Source organism: Anabrus simplex, chromosome 2, assembly GCF_040414725.1.
Source record: "Anabrus simplex isolate iqAnaSimp1 chromosome 2, ASM4041472v1, whole genome shotgun sequence".
Lineage (NCBI taxonomy): Eukaryota > Metazoa > Arthropoda > Insecta > Orthoptera > Tettigoniidae > Anabrus > Anabrus simplex.
Genome location: NC_090266.1, coordinates 1,031,708,627 through 1,031,731,500, shown reverse-complemented (window position 1 = coordinate 1,031,731,500; position 22,874 = coordinate 1,031,708,627). Strand labels below are relative to the sequence as shown.

General features: G+C 39.0%; 2 protein-coding genes across 5 annotated transcripts in view; one reads left to right on the top strand and one right to left on the bottom strand.

Moving 5' to 3' along the window:
* The window catches only part of LOC136864656 (GTP-binding nuclear protein Ran), a 92,229-nt gene extending 89,124 nt beyond the window's left edge, over positions 1–3,105 (bottom strand). The window contains exon 1 of one of the 3 annotated variants that reach the window (XM_067141941.2): positions 3,055–3,105. The gene's annotated coding sequence lies outside the window, so the exon portion shown is untranslated. Of the gene's footprint in view, positions 1–2,665; positions 2,818–2,997 lie in introns of those variants that run through there. The other 2 variants (XM_067141940.2, XM_067141942.2) reach the window with 2 other exon arrangements.
* Positions 3,106–3,311: 206 nt separating this feature from the next.
* The window catches only part of Syx1A (Syntaxin 1A), a 612,912-nt gene continuing 593,349 nt past the window's right edge, over positions 3,312–22,874 (top strand). For both annotated transcript variants that reach the window (XM_067139643.2, XM_067139644.2), the window contains exons 1-2: positions 3,312–3,498; positions 4,014–4,103. In XM_067139643.2, the coding sequence (XP_066995744.1) occupies positions 3,466–3,498; positions 4,014–4,103 (123 nt within the window). In that variant the 5' untranslated portion in view covers positions 3,312–3,465. The remainder of the gene's footprint in view (positions 3,499–4,013; positions 4,104–22,874) is intronic.

Below are 22,874 nucleotides of genomic sequence, written 5' to 3'. Positions count from 1 at the left end.
GGAACAGCTTCTTCTGAAAAATACTTTGTATTTCAATTATATTTTGTTTCACCTGGTACCTTTTGTGCCTTCATAAACTATAGGCCTAATGTAACAATACATAAATAACTAAAGAAAGATGTTTAATTATCGTCACCTAAATAATTTTCATTTCTTTTTATTTTTGCTAAAAATAGTACCTCCACTTCTTCACTGGATGAAGAGTGTAAAAAATCGTCACTATCCATCCTAACCTCAGTAACCAAACAGCTGATTAATTTATTAATTGGAGAAGAGCGCGCTATGTGCATAAAAACAGCTGATTAAGGAATTCCAAAGAAATGAGCGTACAGCAGGAGGCAACGATACAGTGTTTCTACGCATGTCACAGAAATGTACGCCTCAGTACATGCTTTAGACTGCGGACTAGTTCCGACCGCCAGGGATCGATGCGAAGAGTTAGTTGGAACGCCTGACTGCAGTACACAGACGGATACATGAACGCAATTTTGACTATGTTGGAAAGGATTTTTCGTACTGCGCATGCGCAAGGAGACCATGTACTGGTACAGGGACTGTGTTGGAAAGAACCTATAAAGAACTAGTCCTAGTGCAGCGGCGCTAGTTTTGAATTTACGAATCTCGTGACAAAGCCATTTGTCTGGATTGGTTAGGCCATTGGCCTGGATCAAGCAAAGGGGGTCTGGGGGCATTAGCCCCCAGGTTAGAATCCGCGAAGCGGCCCTAGGTCTCTAGTATCCCGCGTGACAAAACCATTGGTCTGGATTGGTTAGACCATTGATCAGTGACAAAGCCATTGGTCTGGATTGGTTAGACCATCGGTCAGTGACAAAGCCATTGGTCTGGATCAAGCAAAGGGGGTCTCAGGTTAGAAACCGCGAAGTGGCCCTAGGCCTCTAGTATCCCGCGTGACAAAACCATTGGTCTGGATCAAGCAAAGGAGGTCTCAGGTTAGAAGCCGCGAAGCGGCCTTAGGCCTCTAGTATCCCACGTGACAACTCCATTGGTCTGGGCAGTTGTGTATTTCTTGTGCGCGGTTTGGTAACAATTCATTTACTTAATTGCTACAAGTGACGTCGTATATCATTGTGTCTCACCCAATCGAAATGCTGGAACGTAGTTAGGCGATGGACTATGGCGCATGATAAATTGTATTAGGTTATAAAAGCAAAATTACTTCTGGGGGACGGCGGGTGGGTTCTTAACAGTCGCAGTGAACACATCTCTTCTCTACAAGGTATTACACTTAAGATTTCCAACATATTACATCCTTATCATGCTATAAAAGTAATGTAACCCTTACCGAATTTCTACCCTGCGGGTATATTCATCTGCGTCTCCCACCCACAGGGGGTTGTGCGTTTGGTCCGCAAGAGCTACTGTATTACGCTCAAGTCCGCGGGCAAGCCGGTTAGGACACCCCCCCCCCCATCTGTCACCTGAGACTATCGCCACCCCCCCCCCCCCTGCTATGCCAGTATAGTAGGTTCGTGGAACACGACTGTTAGGCCTCTAGCATTCCGTACGGCGACAGCAGCGCATTCTATATTCGATTGGTGAAAAGCTCACATTGACACAGCCATTCATTACATGGATCTAATGACAAAGGAATAATTTGTTCTGTAGGTAGGGTCTCGGACATTGCTCACAGTTTTTGAAGAATGTGTGTTGCCAGGTACAATCATTATTTCTGATTGCTGGAAGGAGTAAGACTGCCTGGAACACTTCCCTGTCAATCACTCCGTTCAATTCATTGCCAAGGAACAGACCGACAATTTGTGAAAATTAGAAGTTATAATTTCTTAACAATTATCACGAAATTTACTGTTGCAAACATCACACACGTAAAGACTGATTTGGCCAGTAGTCTATTTGTAACCGGCACTCTAGCCTCTACAGCTTTAACAGAGTTGTACCGGTAATTTGATTCCATCATGTAATTCCTGGACTTTCAAAATGTCTTAGTAGAAACCATATGACATCTTCTGATGGTAACTTTTTAACATACCAAAAATACACATTAGCATAAATGCAGCACTGACATACCGACTACAATAATTTATAGTCTGTGAATATAGAATGAATTTATCATATAGCACCACTATGTAATTAGCTCAACATGTTCAGCTAATCTTAAAAGTCTTTCACAAATGTTCTGAATTATATCATGCCTAGTGCTAAACGTACGACAACCTTTTCACATGAAATGCGCCGAATATCCTCTTTGATCTCTTCCTTAAAATAAAAATAAAATCACTGTGAGAAAGGGAATACAACTCAATTAACTTACTACATTACGGTATACTAACCTTATACTGTGTTAACTACATTAAATCAAAACAAGCATCAAGAGCAATTTTCTGTAACAGCATATCACTTACGAATGGAGTGGTTTTACCAAGTTTCCAATAATCCGAGCTTCTCATTAAGGACCTCAGAATCCTCAGTAAGAGATGAAAATCCTTCAAATCGCTATGAACTAGCAGAAGAAAAAGCATTCATCGCTGCACACATTCACATGTCAACTGGTTTTAATATCCTGTTATCCAAGGTACACCAAAGGAAATGCTCACAATTCGCCGCTCATTTCATTAAGAAATATCACTCGCGTTGACAGAACGGTAGTGCAATAACCATCATCAAAATAAAATGCCGAAATACTTACTCGGTCAAAATGTAACCTGTACTAGTGACGTTACTATGTGCCACTCACTATTCGAAGTCAAATAATGTTTGAAAAACCGATACCATGAATGACTCCATTAATCCTAGACTAAAATTAATGATAATATAATGAGTGTCAAACACATTTTACACCTTCCATGAGAGAAATTGCAATAACTCACAAAATCTTGCGTTAAAATGGCGCCTTTACGTAGTCTCATAGGAAATTGGTATTAGAACACCGACTTCCGATGAAAAGTCTGCGATTATTACATAGATTAGACGCTTCACAGTGACATAAATAAATTAAGAAAAAATCTAAAAACATTTTACCTTCCCAAAAAGATAAATGGTTCGTCGATTCACTTGATATTCAACGATAAATCTCACCTCACGACTTCGTCGTTACGGTTCACAATGGCGTTCGGCAGAGAAGAAAGCACTGCAAGAATAGGAGGAGAAATTAAACTTCTGAATAACATTTTCATTTATGACAGAAGATAAAAAACAGTTTCAAAATATTTAAAAACCAGAACTGAATTAATTATTTGTCCTAAATAGTTATTATACAATTACTTCATAAAAATATTTGACAGATCAAGCGACACCTACCTCACTTTCCATACGCATGCGCATTGTGACAGACGGCACTGCAGAAGCAGTGAACTTGTAAGCGTATCGATTTTTACGATCTTAGTGTCTGTTTCCTTAGTTTTAGTGTCATTTCATGGAAATTTTTGTGAATGGGATGTTTATATAAAGCACGACGAATCCTTACAGTGTGAATTATAAGGCTGGAAGATGACGAAGGATAGATTAGCAGCTCTGAAGGCGGTGAGTTGTGAAGAAATTTTTGCTTTTGAAGTCGGGGCTTAGCCCACCCCTCTTAACCGGACAATAGGAATAAATGTCATAGTGTATGTGTACACTAGCAACGAGTGAATGGCCTTTTATTTTATTGAGTATATCCTTGCCATATTTACTTGGATATTCTGAACGTTAGACACCTTTAAATGCATCTTAAGACGTGCACGAGTGCAGCTCAACATGTCATTCAGTAGTGCCAACAATTGATGCGGCACACCTACTTTCTGGCGCCGAATAAGTGATTTTTCGATTTGGGACGATGTCTTTTCTATTTCATTAAGCAGAATAGCGAAATTAGGTTTGCAATTATAGCTAGTACCATTTACTATATCGCTTGGTGTCATAATTCTGTTGTTACAGTCATTTTTTTAAAGACATCAGTGTGAGATAGGAGTGGCCCTTTTTTCTTGCCGAATTTCATAATTCTATAACTTTAAGGTTAATATCCGACGTAATTTGACTTTTGTGGCACTGTTTTTCAGGCACAGAGTGATGACGACGACGTTGGTCCTGATGATCACCCTGTGGACGTTGAAGGAAGGGATGGATTTATGGATGAATTTTTTGCTGAAGTAAGTGTTTGAGTCTCTTTTGTAATATTATGTGATTGAAGGCCCTGTTCGGTGAACCTCTTCGTGAAGTAATTAATGGCATACACCTACTGTAAAATGACTTCCAGTAATTAGTCTTTTTCTGGGATTGGAACATTTGACAGATGTGGAGAGTGTGTTTTTCAAGTATGTGTGTGCGTGCACACATTTATATTTCTACATACATACATACATAAAAGTAGATTAAAACATTTAAATCACTGAACAAATTTTTTGTATTTAGGGCTATCTGTACACTCATTAATAGTTACATGCAGTAGTTGCTCGCGTTTGCTGTATGAAGTTTCATCATCGTAAAAAAAATTTGGAAACATGTTAAGCCTATTCCACAAATCTTTTTACTAGCTTGATTATTGTTATGGTTGATTTAGGATCTTGATTTTTGTTTGCGCAGTTAAATGATTGAAGAAAATATTTCTTCCATTCATGTCAGTCATGCTATATACCTCAAAGAAAGTTTTGAATATTGTGGGTTGAGGGATGTTACATGGTCAGGGTATGTGTAGTCCTGTCATAAGTGGTAGAGAGCTCTGCATACACACAAACAATTTACTGGCTTCTGTACAATACAGCAGATGTCGCTGACTATGGTCTTTAAGCCTGGGGTGAAATATGCCATTTTAGGTGAAGACTGGCTGTAGTGTATACAGAGCAGTATGAGCTTCAGCTAGTGTTTACATTTCATGTGCAGTGCATATTTCCCAGCTTGAGTGAGCCGGAATTGTAGCATTGATTCAGTGAAGAAATTATGGTTGGGCTTATTTTTGTGTAATAATGTGTTACTGCTTAAGCAACAGTATTGCACATCGTAGGGGTTACCAGAAGTGCAGTGTCAAAAACTTGGAAGATGCGCAGAGGGCCCATTTAAACAACAAGCATAATCATGTTGAGAAATTGGGGGTTGGAAAAAAATATGTACAACGGGTGATTGTTTGGTCCGCCCTGTCAATAAATTATTAGTATTTGAATAATTTATACGTACAAGTTTCGGGAGCCTTAACCCCTTCGTCAGCGTATTTACATCAAAATCTACCTTATCTAAGTCTCAAGATACAACATCTCATCACATTAACATTAAGCATTTTCCTGTTTAACCTCAACACTAGTCACTATATGTACACTTTGCTGTTTTTTGTATAATAATGCTTGTTGTAACCCAACACATAAGACATGGAACATATTTAGAAACACTCTTGAATTGTCCACTAATTCCTCCTATCCTTTACACTCTTACGTGTATCATCACTGCTTGTATTGTTGCTGCCACTAGGAATCTACCATCTTAATGTCCAATTTGACATCCTGTGAAGTTAATCCCCTTATAGGTTTCATTGATATGTTCGTTGTTGTATACATATTAAAAATGTTTAGCCATGTATGTGCAGTCAGGGCAGAAGACGTTTGTTCGATTGTTGCAGGACCGGATTTTTTGAATCAGAGCAGATAAAACCTCCTTTTATGTTTCTGCAAATGCTCCTCTAGTACTATAAAAAAGAATAAAGAAAGAAAAGCTATTTTTACCTAGTTAAAATGTATGTTAAAATACTTATGATATAAATTATTAGGATTTACATACAGATAAAGTGGAGGAAACTTACCCGCTCGCCGGTCAGCCACAAGTGAAGAAATGATGGTTGGGTGTATTTTTGTGTAATAATGTTACTGCTTAATAGACTTTTGAAATTGCAAGTATATTATACAGTACATTATCTGCCTCTACAAAGATCTTTCTCAAATTTGAGTATAAAAAGGGACATATTCCTTGACATAAAAAATGGTATAACTTGAAAACCGTACGTAATATGATTTCCATACTTTGTAGTTGAATACGGTGATATTATGTTTAAATGCCTAATAGAAACTTTTCTGATCAAACCTTTCTTTTAGCTACAAAACAGTTCTTCCTTTCTCCTGAAAAGTAAGGATTTTGGAATGTGTACCCTTTTCAACTCGCCGATTCAATTACAATTGCTTAAGTTTTCCGTACTATCCCAGTTAGGAGCTCTTGATCTTTTCTTAAGCTGTTCCATTTCTTTCATGGCGTTCATTATGTAACAAGCTGAAGAAATGTTTATATCGATATAAGCCAATTTCCAGCTATCTCGCTCTGTGTCGCCACTGCCTTTTCGATATGCTGTGCTACTGCGCGACTTTCCGGAAAATTTTGCTCGTAGATAACCAGCAGAAGCGATTGTAAAGGCGGTGAATGTGCGAAATGTCGGTGAACTGCATGCAGGGAGAGATTCCTACGACATGGAACGAGTGTATACGTGCGGTATAGTAATACAATGCGTATACCATGTTTATTAGTAAGAAAAATATGCTACGCTTATACAGGGTGTATTCACTGTATAACTATACAAGTGTTAAACAACTGTATAAGGACATTTTATTAGTAAGACAGTCATAATTTATATTGAAATTGTGTGTTTGACAGACTGGAAAGTTTTTTTTACATATAACTAAGTCGACACTGGAAAGTGTCATTCTTGACAAATCAGTGAGGAACTTCGTGAGAGAGGTCTTGTGAACTGGCTAGCTAATTGGCTGGACGTGAAGAGCAGTGTTCTCCCCAGAAATTTTCATCAGACGGGTTGCAGGAATGAGTAGCCGAGCGGGGAATACGATGTAAAAATTTTAATTTATTTCCCTCAGGTTATTAATAGTAAACATTAAGTGCAAAACTGAACTATTTTAGTGTTATCATGAACAAGACATAAGAGTATTCTAAACTTCTAGTGTTCTACTGCTTGTTCATAATCGTGTAACACTGGGGCTTATCACTTGATTTCTGTGGAGTGCCAACAGTGTTTGAATAAACAGTTGTGCAGTGTTTACATTTTAATTTGGAGCATCCAATAACTCAAATATATATTAATATTATGTAACTAGCACATAGGCCTATCTAGATTGTTAGCCGTCTGTAAAAACGGCGGGGCGGTGCGCCAATTAAGTGTTTCAAGGAGAACACTGAAGAGTGTTGAGCATACATGGGGCAGGTTCAAAATGGCTCTTTTTGATCATCCACAGCCTCCACAGACACTCCCAGACCTCATTAGAGTTGCCGAGATTGAATGAGACCTTCCTCAAGATGTCAATGTAGAGATCGCAAGCTTGCCACAGCGTATCTAAGACTAGAGCAATGCTAGAGGAAGCCATACATGGTTCTAATGCAGAGTGAAGGAAAGGCGAAGATGGATAAGCTGATCCCATATACCTGTGTAAACAGAGATCATCGTGCAGTCTATGGAGCAAGATTTCTACTTGATTCTAGGACAATATTCTGCTCTGGAGCCTCCCCACTGCCACAAACTCATCGCTTTTGGATCTTTCATTTCATACTTTCATTTCAATTCCAATGCTGCCTTGTCTTATTAACTTGTTTCGAAGACATTGTTTTGCAAAAAGCATTTCTCAAAGTGAGAACTGAAGCTACAGGTTGCTGACAGTAAATGCAACCTTGTGATCGACTTTTAACAATTTTGTGAATGATCTGTAGGCTGGTCTCAATGGTTTCTGCTCACTTGACAGATGAGAATACCACATCCTTGAACTTGATTTTTTTGTAATTACAGAAAGTTAACTTAACTCAAGGTATGACAGAGTAGTTTGACAGTTTTATTCCCCAACCAGTTTAGTCTTTTATTTCCGTATGTATGTACACTCGATTCACACTTGGTGCTGTTTAATAAAAAATTGCATTTGGCTAATTTTGTTACGATGTTATGCAATTATTGAAGATAGGCTCTTGAAACTTGTGGTACAGTTCTGTGCAAATACTATAGCCTAATTCTTTTAAGAATCATTGCTGGATGCGCTAGCGAGTGGTAGGCTGTTCCAAGAGCCCTGTATTATGTTAGTGATAAAGAAGTTGTAGAAATTTAGGAGGGGGAGAGAGAGAGAGAGATATTTAGATTCACAAATATTGGTGTTTAGTGTTTGTAGTAATTGAGATTAGTGGTGGTTATTTACAATTTTTACACTGAGTAGTTCCGTAGGCGTTCGCTAGATTACAAGCTGCAATTTAGGACTGCGTGAAAGAAGAAACATATTTTAAAAAATATTATTATTATTATTATTATTATTATTATTATTATTATTATTATTATTATTATTATTAAAATATCAGTAGGTGTGTTAATAAAATATGTACAAAGACAGGATATTAAAAAGATCTCACTTATTTTACGAAAGGAGTACATTTATTGTTCCACCTATTCAATACAATCAGTACCACATTATGTGGTCAATTAGACATAGAAAATCTAAATATTATGGGGACATGTTTTGCCTTTCCTATTGGGCATCATCAGCCATATTAATTTAATCTTAATCTTAAAACAAACATTGTTTAGAGGACAATGACACTTTATAATTTGTTAAAATTGAACTGTGATTTCTTATAATACAGTATTAACTTTACAGAATAGTGGTTATAAAATATGCTGTGGGGACATGACATGTACAACACATGCTAAAATTAATGTAAACTAATTTAAAATCCTGTCTAAAAGAAAATTTGTGTCAATATAAAGTTCTAAAAACAGCGCATGTCTGGTACTGAAGTGGATCCTCTTCGTTATAAAAGTCAGCATATATATGCTGAGGCAGTTGTCAACGTAAGTTTTCAATAGACTAAAATGGTTGAAAACTTGAGGGTGAATCTTGTTTATATTCCGACATTAAGCAACATCCGTATCATCTGATGGCCAAGCAGCCATCAATTTTTTTGGTAGTAAGACAAAGTCTCTCATAGTGCATTGGCACTGTCGGTGGCTACAATTAGCCTATGCAGTGGCCTCCATGGTATGCACTAGCCATGCGTCTTGGTAGGTGTGCTAGGTACCAACTAATGAGCCCAGCCTAGCATACGGGGGCAAAACGCTGGCAGCCAGGAATGAGTTAGCTGGAAAATTTATAATGTCCAATAACGGACCATTTATATTATTACATTACCTTTGTTGGTTTTTGATACAATTAAGTTGTTTTATTTTATTTTTAAGCTTCGAAACTGAATTAACCTTTCAAATTTACTGATGCAATCCCTGAGTTAGAGGAATTAACCGTACACTGTTAAAATCACTGGCCTGGTTGGGAATGAAACCTGGAGCCCAGTTAGCATTACGCCAGTATGCTGACTGTTTAGCCAAGGAATTGGATTAGCGTATGGGACTTTGTGAGATATAAATTGCACAGAAGGAGATTCTGAGTTACAGCTGAAATAACAGGCTGTGTGAATGTTTATTGCTGGTAATATCCTTAATCCTGTAACTCCATTGAATTCTCTCTCTTGGCTGTATCACATTGCCATGTATAGGTTGAGTAATAAACTGGCTTCTCTGCTGTTACTACACATGCTTCCTCTTGAAACTTCAAAATTTGAAAGCAAGTACAATGAAAATCTCTTCATAAATTAAGATGAGTTATGCTGAACCTGGATACACAATGATCGATTGTACAGAAAAATGTGCAACTTGGATTTAATCAAATGATTTTCAAGTTTTTTGTTAAGAAGGTTTATTGAAACAACTTAGATCAAATTTCTCAGGTTTTTCGCTGGGTTGAATTTCTCGGATAGATCACTGGCCTTCCGAGTTAAAGATTGTGGGTTCAATCCCAGGAGTGTGGTTGTATTTTAAGGTGCTAAAACATGCCAGCCTCTTGTTTGTAGTTTGATAAACATGTATAAGGACTCTTGTAGGAGAATACTGGTAGTAATAATGTAATTTGAACATGTATTTATCTATAATTATTTAGTTCTCCTTGAACAGTTTTTTTTACTCTCTGTACCTTCCGTACAGTTTGCAGACGTTTCAAATACATTGCAGTATTCTTTGCCAAATACAGTATTTGATTTAGCTGTATGGGGAGACTAATTACCTCAGATAGAGTAGGGGTATTTCAGCCACTTTCACAAAGAAGACTGCAGTGTACTCAAAATGTCAGCAACTGGACAGAAGTTGTACAGAAAACAAGAACACGGTTCAATCTGGATGAAGAACTAAATAACTCAACAGACCGTGGAAACTTCTTGTCTATAATTATTTGCTACTTAAAACAATATTTAATAAGATATCTGGTAAAGAACATGTTTAATGTACATACTGCAGATTTTTGCCATGATTGCAAAATGAGTTAGGGTGAGGAAAGCCCAGAGAAAGCTTGAAACAGTTCCGCCTGCTTCATTTAGCAGTGGCTGCTTAGTACTGCAGAAATATGCCAACAGCTACACCCATTCAGTGAAGTAATGTTAGACAGGATAGTGTGCAAGAGATTATAATATGTTCTTTGCATGTTCAGCATCCATCAGCACAGTAACTGATATTGAAAAACTACAAAGTACCTCGTATTCATTCTAATACCGTATGTACTCAGTAGTGGCTATTGGGAATTACAAGGGTTTGGGTGCAAAAATAATGTATAGACAAAAACTGCTGGGGTTCTGAGGGATGTGGTGGTGGTGGTGGTGGTGGTGGGGGTAGACAACAAAATTGAAATTTCTTAAGAAGGAAGCCATACTTTCCAGTGATGACTTAGTCAAATAGGATATAAAAACTTTACAGTTTGTCAAATGCACAAAATTTCAATAAAAATTATACTGTTATAATTTTTAATGAAATTGACACTGGAAAGTTCTTCTGTTCTATTCAACAAAATTGAGACAAAAGGCTACAATATGGTAAGATTTTTATGCTCTGTGAGTGAATTTGAACAGAACACTAAAGGTAAAAACCTGTGTGAATCCCAGAGCTTCAAGAGGAAGGTAGTGGAGGGGTTAACTACTGCTTAGTTATTGTCAGTGAAATGAAGCCTTGTCACATTAGCGTAGTTGCCAAGAGCCAATATGAACACTTTGGTAGAAACAAATGAAGCGATCAATCCTCCCCTCTCTCATGCTGCAACACATGGACTTATCCATGTACAAAACTCTTTTAGTGTGCAACTAAGTGTTTATGTATTGCTACTAGCCCAAGTCAAGGCTTGGAAGTGGAGACCTCGCCCATACATGCTAGAGAGGCATCCATGGTTCCTCCTTGTGGGTGATACGGTGGTTCAGGTGAAGTGGGCTTGGTGATTGAGGTGAAAGCTCACTGCGGGGTGCTGGAACCAACACATTGCTTTGCTATACGTAGCCTGGACGAGGCGCGTGTTGGGAAAGGGGTGATCCCAACCTAGGGGGAAAGCCATGGCTGTGAACGCGGTTATGATAATGCCATGTGGAGACCACGTGAGTAGGCCTACTGAAGGGTGAACAAACATGGCTAGGTTCGGGCCAGGGGCGGACAGCTGGATGGACTGAGAAGCGTGGTCTCTGCTATGGAGAGCCTGAGTTGCAGGAGGACAATGTCTAGCTGTATACCTCACCACAGGTGGTGAGAACGACTCTCAGGACCCTAGAAGGGGCAAAAACCCTAGGATTGATTGAAATATGGATGCTTATGAAGAACCAATTTCAAAACTTTCGACATCAAGGGAAGCCAAGGAAGCTCCAGTAGAGCAGATCTGGGAGGAAATTTGCAATAGATGCGAGGCTATGTGGGATTGAGATGTACAGAGACCCAAAAACAACTAACTGGGACAGATACAGAGAAGTTCTAGAGAAGGCTGTACAAAAAATTCCAACTAACGTGAGAGGACAGAAAGAATTGGATGAGGCAGTAGAACTATTAGAGGCCATTATAGACTCGTTCCATGAAAACTGTCCTCTCAAAGAAAAGAAAAACATCAAAAAAGTAAGGTAGTGGTACAACAAACTAGCCAAAATGAAGAGGTTAGGATGTTGTATAGAATATCATCTAGAAATGGTAGCCTATGTGGGACACACATCATAGGAAACTCACTGAGTTTGAGACTGTTCTGTGAGAAAGTGGAATCACACACTGAAACAGCAAGGCTCCAGAAGGTTCGGAAAGCAACTCATATAAACCAAGTGGGGACACCTGGAGAAACCAGATATGGGTCATTTGCTCAGGTGGGGAGGGACACTCTGGAGATACTAATGGCATGTCACTTTCCTGAGGCTGAGGAGATGACAGAAGAAACGGTTGGTACAGTGACCAGAGCTCAAAGAGCAGACTGGAACTCTGCCAACAGAACAATACAACATAACCATGTAAAATGGGCAATCGACACGTTTCATCCTATAAAGACTCCGTGGCCAGATGGGATACTTCCAATACTCCTACAAGGACGGGAGATACTCGTCAATGCCCTCACGGACATTTTCAGAGCTAGTCTGGCTTTAGGGTATGTTACAAACCATTATTCTCGTCATTATCCCGTATTGAAAAATAGCTAATCACAAAGTTTATACAAGGAGTAATTTTTAATACCACCTATTCAATACAATTTATTCCACTATAGTGTGGTTAAATACACATGGAAATTACCAGAAATTTGAAGGGTACACGTTTCGCCCACTATTTATTGGGCATCGTCAGCCTCAGTCTTAAAACACATGGTCTAAGGAGTCATAATTTATGTAAAACATATTGATGAATATTTACAAGTGTTAATACTGTGGATGCAAAATGTTTACAGTACAAAAATATTGAATAAAACAGAACTTATACTAAAATCACTTTCAAAAATTGAAATGTTCATCTAAAAGTAATTGTCACACATTGTTTTTAAAAAGTAATCCATGTCTGACACTGAAATGGATCTTTCTTGATCATAAGCTTGAACAATATATATTACATTTGGAAAACAGAATATAAAAAATAATGCGTCACAGGATAAGAACAAGACGGGTAAAAGATACAGTATATGCTCATGTTTGAGGCCAATGTTTAAAATAAGGAGGAATATGTAGTTAAATTGGAGGCGGTATAGTTTAAGACACCGAAGAATTTGCCGTAAAACGCAGCTAAAATATCCAAATAAAAGAAGGTAGGTTGGACGACAATTTCGTGTAACCAGAAAATGCCTCCTGTAGACGTGGATGTCCGTAGTAAATAATGTTGTCAATCTGGAATGAGACGGAAAACTAACTTGATGAGGGGAAATTAGGCCGAGAGTATATCACTGAAAACTATGTTGAATAATGTGTACTTATTCTCAAGATGTAATGTATGTGCTAATGTTTCTGCAGCGTTAGTCTGGTTGAAGTTCCTATTTCTAGTGTAGTATCGATGCTGTGGAGGTGTTAGGGAATGCTGAGGGGAAGAGGGGGTGTACCGGTAGGCGGAGCCTCACGTGTTGTAACCAGTATAGGAGGGGCATTACTTGAAGGAGCAAGTATAGGGTCGGTATGTAACGAAATAGAGGGAGTCTTTAATTCTAAGGATTTAAATATCTGAGGGACTTTATTATGGTTTGGGTTGACCGTATTCAATAACTTAGGCATTAAAATATATAGCGGACTTGTGACTTCCGTGTCGTCATTAAGATTACGATCTTTATTATATATCCTGTCCAAGAAAATGTAAATGCTCTCCAATTCATTCAAAAGTTTACCTTTGCCTGTATTCCTGATTGTGAGATCTTGGCCTCAAACATGAGCATATACTGTATCTTTTAACAGTCTTGTTCTTATCCTGTGACGCATTATTTTTGATATTCTGTTTTCCAAATGTAATATATATTGTTAAAGCTTTTGATTAAAAAGATCCATTTCAGTGTCAGACATGGATTACTTTTTAAAAACAATGTGTGACAATTACTTTTAGGTGAACATTTCAATTTTTCAAAGTGATTTTAGTATAAGTTCTGTTTTATTCAATATTTTTGTACTGTAAACATTTTGCATCCACAGTATTAACACTTCTAAATAATCATAAATACGTTTTACGTAAATTATTATGACTCCTTAGACCATGTGTGTTTTAAGATTGATTGAGGCTGATGATACCCAATAAATAGTGGGCAAAACATGTACCCTTCAAATTTCTGGTAATTTCCATGTGTATTTAACCACACTATAGTGGAATAAATTGTATTGAAATAGGTGGTATTAAAAATTACTCCTTGTATAAACTTTGTGTTTAGGGTATGTGCTGAAATCATGGTCTGAAGCTAAAGGAATATTCATACCCAAGCCTGGAAGGGTAAATTATGCCCAAGCCGAAGCGTACATACCATTATGTTTAACCTCCTTCATGCTGAAAGCAACAGAGAAAATTCTGGATAAATATCAGAAGAACCATGCAACTGAACTCAGCGTTACATGAAAATCAGTTTGCATATAGACCTGGCAGATCCACTGAAGTAGCACTCCACCAGTTGGGTTATAAACTAGAGGAAAGCCTAGAATATAAAGAAACTGGCAGCATTTCTAGATAACCCTTTCAGACCTGAAAGAAAACTGGCGGTGTGAATTTTTGTTTGTACGTCAAAAACAGACTAAAATGCTCTTAAATACATATATTTTTAGTTTATTCTACAAAATAAAAATTAATATCAGAGAAAAAGCACCTGCACAATTGCGAGTGTCAGGACTTAATTCACTACTTACAAAAAGGAAAAATTACCTTAATGCATGTGAATATTCATATGTACATGATCAAATGTTCTATTTTAAAGTGGGGAATATTTTAAAACAATTAAATCTTCATTCAAACACAAGTAAATATTACCTTTTCTACACCGAGGACAAGTTTTGCTTTTACTGCCCTTTCGGCGGCAGCACCTTGTCGTCGGACCTGAAAGAAAACTGGAGGTGTGAATTTTCGTATGTACTTCAAAACTTACTAAAATACTGTCAAATAAATGTTTTTTACAGTTTATTTTACAAAATGAGAACTTTAGGCTAAAAAACAGAACTCTCACAATTGTGCGTATCAGGACTTAATTCACTACTTAAAAAAAAATAGAAAAATTGAGCTCAGTACATGTGAATATACACATGTACACGATCAAATGTTCCATTTTACATTGTTATTATTATTTAGTGTATGGCTTATACAGACATAATCAGTAATATACATATTTACAGCTGAGAAACAAAGCAAATTGTGCTTCACAATTGAATGTCTAATTCTTCGATCCAGCGTGCAGCATCCGGAGTTAGCAGCGGGAAGTCATCCTCATCACCGTGATAGGCTCGAATCCTACATTCCCCGACGATATGACAAACAGTCTGGTGTGGAGCTCCGCAGTCAGTCTGGATTGGGTAGCTTTTTCCACTTATGGAGAGCGGCTCTGCACCGACCATGTCCTGTTCTGATTCTATTCAGGGCAGTCCAGGTCTTGCGTGGTAGGTGGGATCCACTTGGAAGTCTGGGACCTGAGAAGAAGGTATGAAGGCACACATCCGTTGCTGCTTCCCATCTACTTTTCCACTCATCAAAGATTCAGAAGTGGCAGGTCACTATTCACGGGTAGACTAGGATTTCTTGATCTTGTGAAATTCCATCATAAGGGCATTAGATCGGCATAGATCAGATGGCATTATACCAGTGGAAGCCAGTGAAATGGAGTAGATGTGATTGCGCCAGATATGATGTGCATTGTGGTATTAAGCTTGGTGTCAACAAGCCTTGTATGATGACTGTTCATCCAAACAGGTGCACAATACTCGGCACTTGAATACACCAAACTCAGGGCTAAAGTTCGCAAAGTGGTTGTTGAAGATCCCCATTTAGTTCCACACAGTTTATAAAGGATGTTATTTTGAGACTTCAACTTTTGTGCTAAGTTCAGGAGGTGTTGTTTGAAGGATAGTGTACGGTCCAAGATGACGCCAAGGTATTTTGGGTTCCAGTTATGACAAAAAATTCTCCCTCTGAAACTAACAATTCAGTTTCACGTTCGCCAAACGATTATTGAAATGAAAGCAAGACACTTCTGTTTTACTCGCACTGTGTTGGAGTCTCCAGATTTTGAAGTAATCTTCCAGTAAAGACAGGTCTTTGGTCAGAATCTCTTCAGTCGTCTCCATTACCTGATCTTGTACATCTAGAGCCAAGTCATCGGCATAGCAGAATTTTCTGGATGAAGTGTCAGGAAGGTCAGAGATACAAGTTGAACAATAATGGTGAGAGAACTGATCCTTGGGGCAATCGGTTGTTTAGCTTCCTCTCCTTGCTTATCTTGCATCCAGTGATTACTTGGAACTTCCGATCACTTAACATGTTAATCAGTTGAGCCATCTTTCTGCATGGTATGATACAAAGAAATTTGTAGATAAGGCCTTCCCTCCATACAGTGTCAAAGGCAGCGGTAAGATCAACAAATGCTACAGATGTTTTCAGCTTCATTTGACATCCTGCCTCAATGAAGGATGTAAGAGACAATACTTGGTCACGATAGTTACATCCTGGTCTGAAGCCTGCCTGTTTCACTGGAATATGCTCTAGGATTGTGCTACTTATTCTGTTATATATCAACTTTTCAAAAAGTTTGTAGCAGCAGCTAAGAAGGGCGATGGGTCGATAGCTTTCTACCTTGTTGCTGGGTTTGTCAGGTTTCAGAATAGAAATTATCTTTGCCTTCTTGAACTCCAATGGAAGTTGACCAGTCAGCAGGATATCAGTAAAGAACTCTGCCAAACGTTTCTTTGCATATCCTCCCAAATGAATAAGAAATTCTGGATGGATGCCATCGAAACCAGGTGACTTAAAAGGTTTGAGGTCCTACAGTCCCATGTCAATGTCTAAAACTGTGAAGGGACGTACATATTCAGATGAAGGAGATGTTGTCTTTTTCAAGTCACGAAGCTGCCGTCTGATATGTTTGGTATGTATCTTGTCGGGAGGCACTCTTGATGTGGAAAGCAATTTGGTCAGGTCTTACTCCTGAAGGTTTTCTGCATACTGATCCACTTCCTCCCAATTTCCTCAGAAGACTCCATGCTTCCCTGCTTGAGTGGGTTAAGTCCATACTTTCAACTGTGTCTGTCCATTTCTGCCTTCGAGATAAGTCTAAGCTGGTCTAAAGTTCTGTAGCTATCTCTTGGTCACTACTTTGCTGGAATTGTTGGTACAGTGTTTCACTTTCATCACTCCATCCTGGGATATTCTTTTTGATATCCTCTTGGCATACACCTTTTAGCTGTTGTTGTTACTGAACCGATGGTAGTTCTTATGAGATGGAGGGATCCAGCGAATGCACTTATCCAGTTCCCTCAAACTTTGCCCAGTCAGCTTTCTGTAAGTTCCATCGAGCATGTGGAGTTGATCGTCCAATTTGTATTATTACAGGTCTGTGCTGGCTGTGGGGAAAGGAGTCTTTCACTTTTCTTGTGGCATTAATCTGGAAACCTCTGTCATTGCAGGTAACAAAACATAAGTTAGGATTAGAATCCTTGCTCCAAGCAGCTGACCTGAAAGTATCTTGATCTTTGGCATCGAACACTAGATGAAGATTGTTCACTTCAGCCCATTCTGCAAGCATACTTCCATTCTCATCATTGTCAGAGTATTTCCAAAATTCATGGTGACTATTGAAGTCCTCTATATAAATTGCAGGATGTTCTGCAGTTTGTAAGACAAAATTGGGCCATGGTGTCTTAGGTGGCTTATAAACATTTGTTATAGTGATATCATGCACTTGTATGACAACCGTATGTATATCTTCCTCCACATTAACAGATATTAGTGAAGCCTTGTTTAGGTTGTTCCGAACACACGTAGCAATACCATATACCTCGTGATAAGTTACACCAAGAGCAGTATATCCAGGAATTCAACCTCTGCTTCGGAATGCTTCTTTGTTGGAAACGTGAGTTTCCTGAATGGCGACAATCAATGCTTTACTTCTCGCAGCCCAGTGCTCGTTACATTTAGCCGCGCGCGGAGCGACTGTCGTTTGTTCACACAGTCGCAAAACCGGTGCTCAGATCTGCCAACCTCTGTACTTAAGAACTAATGAGTGAGGTGCTTCGATAGCTGGTGGTGGTGATTATTGTTACAAGATTGGCCTGGACTGGTTCTTGCCGTGCGGACGGTTAGGATAGGATCTGGACAAGACAATTGGCCTGGACGGTTAGAAGCCGCAAAGCGGCTCTAGGCCTCTTAGTTTCGTGAGGAAACACGATTGGTCTGGAAGGAAGACAATTGGTCTGGACGGTTAGGATTCTTGCTGTGGACAAGACGATTGGTCTGGACGGTTAGGATTCTTGCTGTGGACAAGACGATTGGTCTGGACGGTTAGGATTCTTGCCGTGGACAGGACCATTGGTCTGGATGGTTAGTAGCCGCGAAGCGGCCCTAGGCCCTTAGTTTCGTGTGGAAAGCCGCATAGTTATTTTACATGGTGTTTTTTGTTTGTGCTTTTATTCAGCCGGGGTTGGTAACGCAATGTATTTATCAGCATTGATGGCAATGACATCACATTCCGTTCCCGTTGACCAATGAGAATGCAAGAAGCTACTTAGCCATGGTCGATGACGGCTGCTACTCTTTATTAGGTTATAAAAGTAAATGTACTTTCGGGGGCGGGATGGTGGGTTCCTAGACTTCGCAATGAACACATCTCTCCTCTAAAATGAATTCCAAGTAAGATTTGCATTATTTTCACTTCCTTATAATGTTATAAACGTTGGGCTGCGGGATGTAAAGTTATACCTGGCGACAATGTCGATGTTATTGTCCAACAGGAATTTCGACAAATAGTCGCACTTGGCCTTGCTAATGCTCTCGACATTCAGTTGTAGGAGTCTGATAGGTGGACCAATGTTTCTCGTTAATGAGTTCTGAGAAGAACTGTTTCTATTATTTCGTCAAAAATATGTCATTGCCAGGGGATCCTGTGGATAGTCTCGCTGCCTGTTTTCACTGTTGCTCAGTTAGCACCACCCAGGAGGCACGTGTAGGGCAATTAGAGGTTAAACGTACGGACGTGAGCAACGCTACCTACATTGTGGAACAATTTTAAACAAAAAAAATTATACATTACATTTCTCACATAGAGTATGAGTTCTGCTTTCACAGTCCTTATGGTGGCAGCACCCAGCACTCTCGCATGCATTGCCTGTAGTGAAAACTAGCCCACACACTTGTGCGTATCAACATTCAAAACCTCGTGGTATTACGTACGATGTTGTAAGTTCACGTTCGTTAAACAGTTTACGCACTTCATTGATTATATTCTGATATTCGGTAAAGCTTGTAGATTATTATGAATGCAATAAATAAATACTTATTTTAGGCATTACTGCTTCCCGCCATCTTGCCGATGAACTATATTTTTAAATTCTTCTTCCTGCCCCCTGGTGGTCAAGTGCTCAATGAAAGCAAGTGAAGTACATGCTACGTGTCCTGCACAAGCACTGCAGGTCGGTCTAGCGCCAAGAAAATATCAAATAAGCTCGGACATAAATAAAATACGAACCTGCATTATTGTGCGTATACGGTCTGAAAGGGATATAGGAGCCTTCAGCAATACAACCTACGACTCTATGATCGAAGCATTGGAAAAGAGCAAAGTGAGTTAAAACATTGTCAAATGGATTAAATCCATGTTAGACGGAAGAAAGATAAGAGCAACCCTGTTTGAAGAAACGCTGACGGTTAGGGCCACCCGAGGCTGTGCTTAGGGAGGAGTTCTTTCTCCTCTGCTGTGGAACCTCGTGGTGAACAAAATCATAGCTATGCTCAACGAACAGGGTTTTTATACACAATGATACGCAGATAACCTAGTGATCGTGGTATGAGGTAAGGTGATGAGTGTTATCCGGGACCTCGTGCAAGGATCAGTTAACCTTGTGGAGAACTGGTGTCCGGAAGAACAACTATCAGTCAACCCAAACAAGATAACTGTGGTCCCTTCTGCAAGTAGGAAATTAGAGGGAGAGAGATCACTGAAGCTCTTTGGGCAAGATAGATATATATATATGGAAGAACAGGCACTGCACCTACGTGTAGTGTTAGATAAAGATCTAACCTGCAATCCACATATAGAAAGGAACATAACCCGGGCCAAGAACTTGCTGTATGCACGTAAAAGAGCCGTCAGGAAGACATGGACCCTAAGACCATCAGTGGTAATGTGGATATATATATAGTATATGATTATTAGACTGTTTATGGCCTGTACTGCAATCATCTGGTGGCAGAAAGTAAGCCAAGGAAAAGTCAGTAGTAAATTGGATAGCCTACAGACAATGGCATGCATAGCCATAACTGGGGCTATGAGAACTACGCTGACAGAAGCCTTGAATACTTTACTAGACCTCCCATCACTATTTAATTTCATAAAAGGACAGGCTAGAATGAGTTCATATAGATGGGCAAAATCAGAGTGCTGGAATGCACAAAGACCCAATCTAGGGCACTTTAAAATTAGGAGTAATAACAGAGGAAGTTACACATGCCTTCTGATAATGATACCATAGTACAACTTTCAAAAACTGTTGGCGACCCAGATAATAAAAAAAGACTGGGATATCAATAAATGGAATACTGAAAAAGAAGATATAATGTGGTGGACTAATGGCTCAGACTGGGGATGGTACAGGAGGGATCAATGGGAGAGTTCAATCCAGATGAGCCTGGGCAAACACACTACAGTCTTTCAAGCGGAAGTGATAGCTATCACAACATGAACTATAGGAATAAGAACATTTTTATGGACAGCCAAGTGGCCATTAAGGCACTAGAAGCAGTCCGGATAATATCCAGAATTGTCTGGTATTGCCATTCGCTTCTCCTGAAGCTCTCAAAGTACAACATTGTGAAAATAATATGGGTACCAGGGCATGCGGGTACAGAAGGAAATAAAAAGGCAGATATACTGGCCAGGAAAGGGTCAGAAACACTTTTTGTAGGCCCAGAACCTGTATGCGGCATTTCCTATGGACAACCCCGACACTACATAAGAAAATGGGTACAAGAGAAACAAATTGAGAACTGGAAAAATACTCCAGGATGCAGGCTTGAAAAGGACCAGGCAAGGAGCATACTGAAGAACTGTTGAAACTTAGCAGAGAAAGTACAAGATGGGTGGTAGGACTGTTGACAGGACACTGCCATCTGAGAAAACACTGGCATGGAATTGGAGTAATAAGAGACAATATATGTAGTAAGTGCAATGAAGCAGAGGTATCAGCTGAACACATACTTTTTGAATGTGAGGCACTGGGTAGAATCGCTCTCCTCTAGGACTACCAGGTGAAGAGAGAGAGAGAGAGAAAATCCAAGGAGACCCAATAAGAACAACCTGCGCCTTTGTGAAGGGTGCAGGTATATGTAGGTGGGAATGAAGGCAAAGCATGGTAGCAAAAGATCATAGAGGTTGACGCTAATTAGGAACTAATATTTAGATGCCGCATGAAGAAGAGATAAGACAACAAGTTTTTTATAAATTGTTTTTTTATAATTCCTAGTTTTAGGTGGCTGAAATGGAATAAAAATTGATTTTATTCTCTACAAATCACCACCACTGTTCGTACTTACTGGAATATCTCTTTGTTTATATAGTAGCTAATCTTGAGTGGCAATTCTTCTGGAGTTGACATTTTATATGCTGAGAAGGGCTATGCTAACTGTGATTTATGATTTTACTTTTCCATTAGAGCTCATTCTTAATTTAGATGAAATCTAAGTGATTCTATACAGTGTGTTTGTAAAGTCACGGTGGGGTTTCAAAACTTTATTGATGTACTTGTTAACATTATATATAAATCCTAAATAGAAGACAAGCTTATCATGTTCCCTTACCTATTTAGTGCAGTTTAATCTGGCATCTTTTGTCCACACACATATAATTAATATTCAAATTCTTCTCACACATAACAGAACATCCAGTGTAACAGATCAGTTTCTCTCGATTCTTTTTCACATAATGATTTCATTGACATGAACTATGTACACACATTGCTTGATGTAGCCCTACAAGAAAAAATGTTTATTGTATTAAAAAGTGCAGAATTGGCAGTTCCAATCATATGAAAGTTTTATAATAATAATAATAATATTGCTTTACCTCCCACAAACTACTTTTAAGTTTTTCAAAGACGCTGAGGTGCCGGAATTTAGTCCTTAAAGGTTATTTTACTTACCAGTAAATCTATCAACATGAGGCTGACCTATTTCAGCACCTTAAAATACCACCGGACTGAGCCAGGATCGAAGCTGCCTAGTTGAGGTCAGAAGGCCAGCAACTCAAGTGTCTGAGCCACTCGGCCCAGCTTATGGAAGTATTAACGGCGCATTATCAGGAAGACATTTTTGTGGTGCTGCTAGTAAATATGTTGCTACCTGAAAATTACGAAGGAGGGTCACGAGTAGTAGTCGCGATGAATATCAGAACTGTAGCCTATATAGTGCAGAGGGAGAGTGCGTGTGTACACACCTAATAAATACCTAATAGCTGCTATTGACAAGAATTTTCTGACTTGACCAGACGATCAGCGACAAAATATATATACAAGTCAACAATACAAGCGTGGTCCATGCACACACGTTACTCTGTGTGCTAATTTGATGAAAGCAGGTTGTCACCTTTTTCATGGAAACATGCTTCCATGAACCTCCTTTGAAGCAGTTCTCCAAGGGTATATGAAGAACATCAGAGAAGTCTTTGGTGTAGCTGTATTTTTAAAAAAAAGTTAGAGAATCTTGCTGCCGAGAACTGGAAATACAAATGACAGAAGGCCTATGAAGTGGTATCTGTGCATATTTTAAGGTCATTATCAGAAGGTATGTTCCATAATTTTATATGTGATATACCGAGCGAGTTGGCCATGGGGTTGGGGTCACGCAGCTATGAGCTTGCATTTGGAAGATCGTGGGTTCGAGCCCCACTGTTGCCAGCTTTGAAGATCGTATTCTGTGGTTTCACATTTTCACA